Raw genomic sequence first — 3,066 nt, 5'->3', positions numbered from 1 at the left:
ACGATGTGAGTAGAGGTTTGGTCATTGAGGTAGAAATTCAGTGGAGGATAATAGAGCGCAGGTGGCAAAAGTTGTCCTGCGAATATTCCACCCGAATTCAAGATTGATCGATATGCCCGTTCAGATATTCCACTAAAGTGAATAAATGTTGATTCCTCCTCTAAATGTGCCCTGATAATCAAAACTTATCGATTCGATTGGTAGTTCTTTCCAAATTTCACACGAAAAATCGATAATCTTTTATTTTTTCGTGAAAATTCCACCAAAATTTTTAAATCTTGCATAGTCAATTCAATATAAATCGGAATATTCCCCCTTCGAATATTCAATCAAAATGAAAAATAGTAAATTGAAAGATGAATGAATGAAACAAAATTATGAAAAAAAAAATTTATTCAATAAAAAAACACACAGGAACAATGAAAATATTTTTTTCTACCGGCATCGGAAAAAATATGATTTTATCATATTTTTAGGAGCAAAAAAAACATCTCAAATGGTAAAATTAAATAATTTCCTCATAATGTGAGAATCAACTTCAACAGTCGATAATGTAGATTCCTTGATCCTTTTCAATCCTTTTTGTATTTACTTGCTAGATCCTCCTAAAACGTCGTAAGCTACCTTGGAAGTAGATGCTTTGTGCTTATCGGCCGTTAGATTCCGATTCAACAAAGAATACTAAAAATCATACAGAAAGAAATTATCTAGAAAAAAATAGAACATTATTCTGAATTTATAATTGAAGGAAAATATTTGAATTTCTCACGTTTTTATTTGATGAAGCATTGGTAGATTTGCTCGATGTAACGGTTGTTGGAGCTTTAAGTTTCGCTTTTAAAAATACTCCGACATTATTTTTTAGAGGCAGGTATGGCAAATCTGAAGCTACCAAATCCTCCAGGTTTTTATTCTTTAAAAATAATAAAAAATAAATGATTGGTTTAATAATTAACTGATTCTGTAAACTCAAAAATAAAGAAATATCAAAAAATTTAAAAATTTCTACCCGATTTTTCTAGTGAAATTATTTATTATTCTAATTAAAACATATTATATTCCTGAGAAATTGCCTTTTGTTTCTTTAAGTCTTTGCCATTTAGATTATGATAGTTTTCTAGTGGGATTGTGGCAAAATTTAATTAAACACCAAAGTGTACTAACTCTCATATATTTCAGAGCTTCCAAATACTTATGTATTCAACGTCTGGGAAATTATTGGTTAAAAATTGCGGCGTTTTAAATTTCGTTATTTCTTCTAAAAAACATTGAATTCATCGATTGACTATAGGATTTCTATCAAGCGTCAATTTGAGTTATTGATTCCTGAAATTGATGAAAATATGTTTAAAAAAACGTCTCAACACTTAATTAATTAATTCCCAGACGATTATAACATAAGTATTTCGGAAATATATTAGAGTTAGTACACTTTGGTGTTTTAATTTGATTTTGCCACAATCCCACTATATTTATTATATAATAAAGCTTGTAGCTTGTAGATTGATTTTATGGATTTTATTTTTATCTATTAATGGTTCGCTCGTCTCTAAGATTTTATTGATTTTATACTTGCCACTGAAGATGGTAAATCATTAGAATTTTTTTTATCTTGTAGTAAGTCCACTTGTTTAAAAGCGCTCTTGGTGCACTTCTTCTCAGAGGCTTTTATTCTCTGTTTCAACATAACTTTTTCCTTTTCGGTTTTAATTTTGATCTGTTGCATTTCTCTCCTATAGACAGTATGTTCATATTTAAAATTTAAAACAAAAATAATTTCGATTACCTCATATACGCATTCTGAGACTCCAACAAAGAATTCTTTTGTTTTAGTTTGGTTATTTCATTCTTGTATCTCTTTAAGGTGTAATCTAAATGTTTGGTTTGCCTTTCAGAATCAACTAAGGCCCTAGAATAAAATCAAAGAAATTTCTTCTAGTAGAACCAGAAAGAAACCAAATAAACAAATATTTCTGTTTTGTAATAGTTTTATTAAAAGAAGCTACAACACTTACTTTTTCAAAGTAACAGTTAACAAAGCCAAGAACTCAATATTATGTCCTTCTTTCAAAATATCATCTACTTGCTCTCGAGATCCGTTTAGAACCATTTCTATATTTTCCATATCTTTTATTTTATTTTCTAATTTCAAAATTTCAACTTCCACTTCCTTAGATTTATTTTTAAAATGAACTACACGCTCTATTAAACCACGTAAAGTGTACTGTAAACCTTTTTTCTCGGTATCTCTCATTGCAATATCTCTTTCTAAGGCTCCGTTCATTTCTTCCAATTTTTTTTTGGCTTCCTTAACGTTTTTCAATTCTTTTTCTTTCAACGACAAAGTTAAATTCATGTTATCTAATTTGTACGTTAAACTGGTGGCATCTAGATCGGAATTTTCGTTACAAAAACTGAAAAAAACTTGATGTATACTTTTTTCTGATAGTCCGCATCTACATTGAGGACAACTTCTTGACCTGGAATAAAAACTTTATTTATAATTGAAATTATATTGTAACAAAATTATAACCTTTCCATCCAATTCATTAAACAGGTATAATGGAAAACGTGTCCGCATTGTGTAAAATAGATTTTTTCGTTAGGAATAAATAATTCAGCACAAATAACACAAGTGAAATTCATATCGGAAAAATTTAACAATATCAAACATTCAATGTTCCATGTGGAGTACGATTTTGTGAATCAACGAGTGAATACTTACCTTTTGTTTAACTCGTTTTTTGTTCACAAAATCATTAAATACGCGTTAGTAGATGTTTATTGTATCTTTTTCGTCAAGTCTCATCATTTTACTTATATTTGGTGAGTCGAGGTATTTTGACTACTAAAATATAGGCCAGTACTTCTGGCCAAAATATTATAACCAGATAATGTCAAACATCAACCAATCATAGTCAGCCGGACCTAAATTTTGATTACATCAAGACAATCCGGGAAATCATAACTCCTACAGGAATATGCATTTACATATCTTCAGTATCAGCAATTGATAACTTTACGGAAAATCATAGGTCTATTACAATCAAAGAACAAACATTTCCA

General features: G+C 29.4%; 1 protein-coding gene across 2 annotated transcripts; it reads right to left on the bottom strand.

Moving 5' to 3' along the window:
* Positions 1-378: 378 nt before the first annotated feature.
* Positions 379-2,833, bottom strand: LOC130898413 (E3 ubiquitin-protein ligase TRAIP-like). Of its 2 annotated transcripts, none has more exons than XM_057807745.1 (6): positions 2,534-2,833; positions 2,016-2,480; positions 1,787-1,909; positions 1,577-1,733; positions 770-913; positions 379-681 (listed from the first exon to the last, which is right to left on the bottom strand). In XM_057807745.1, exons 1-6 carry the CDS (start codon positions 2,644-2,646, stop codon positions 589-591), a joined length of 1,095 nt encoding a protein of 364 aa, XP_057663728.1. In that variant the 5' UTR covers positions 2,647-2,833; the 3' UTR covers positions 379-588. The 2 variants fall into 2 exon arrangements, with proteins under 2 accessions (XP_057663728.1, XP_057663810.1); XM_057807827.1 differs by having other exon boundaries at positions 379-707; positions 2,534-2,792.
* Positions 2,834-3,066: the final 233 nt, after the last annotated feature.

The sequence above is a fragment of the Diorhabda carinulata genome, chromosome 1, assembly GCF_026250575.1.
Source record: "Diorhabda carinulata isolate Delta chromosome 1, icDioCari1.1, whole genome shotgun sequence".
Lineage (NCBI taxonomy): Eukaryota > Metazoa > Arthropoda > Insecta > Coleoptera > Chrysomelidae > Diorhabda > Diorhabda carinulata.
The sequence above is the reverse complement of the archived record's forward strand: the minus strand, read 5'-3'. Positions and strand labels throughout refer to the sequence as shown.

Coding starts and splice junctions, on each gene's coding strand:
- LOC130898413 (XM_057807745.1), bottom strand. CDS start 2,646: ATGAATTTCACTTGTGTTATTTGTGCTGAATTATTTATTCCTAACGAA. Junction 1,734..1,786: donor TCTCAGAATGCGTATATGAG/GTAATCGAAATT, acceptor TACTGTCTATAG/GAGAGAAATGCAACAGATCA. Junction 682..769: donor ATGCTTCATCAAATAAAAAC/GTGAGAAATTCA, acceptor TATGATTTTTAG/TATTCTTTGTTGAATCGGAA.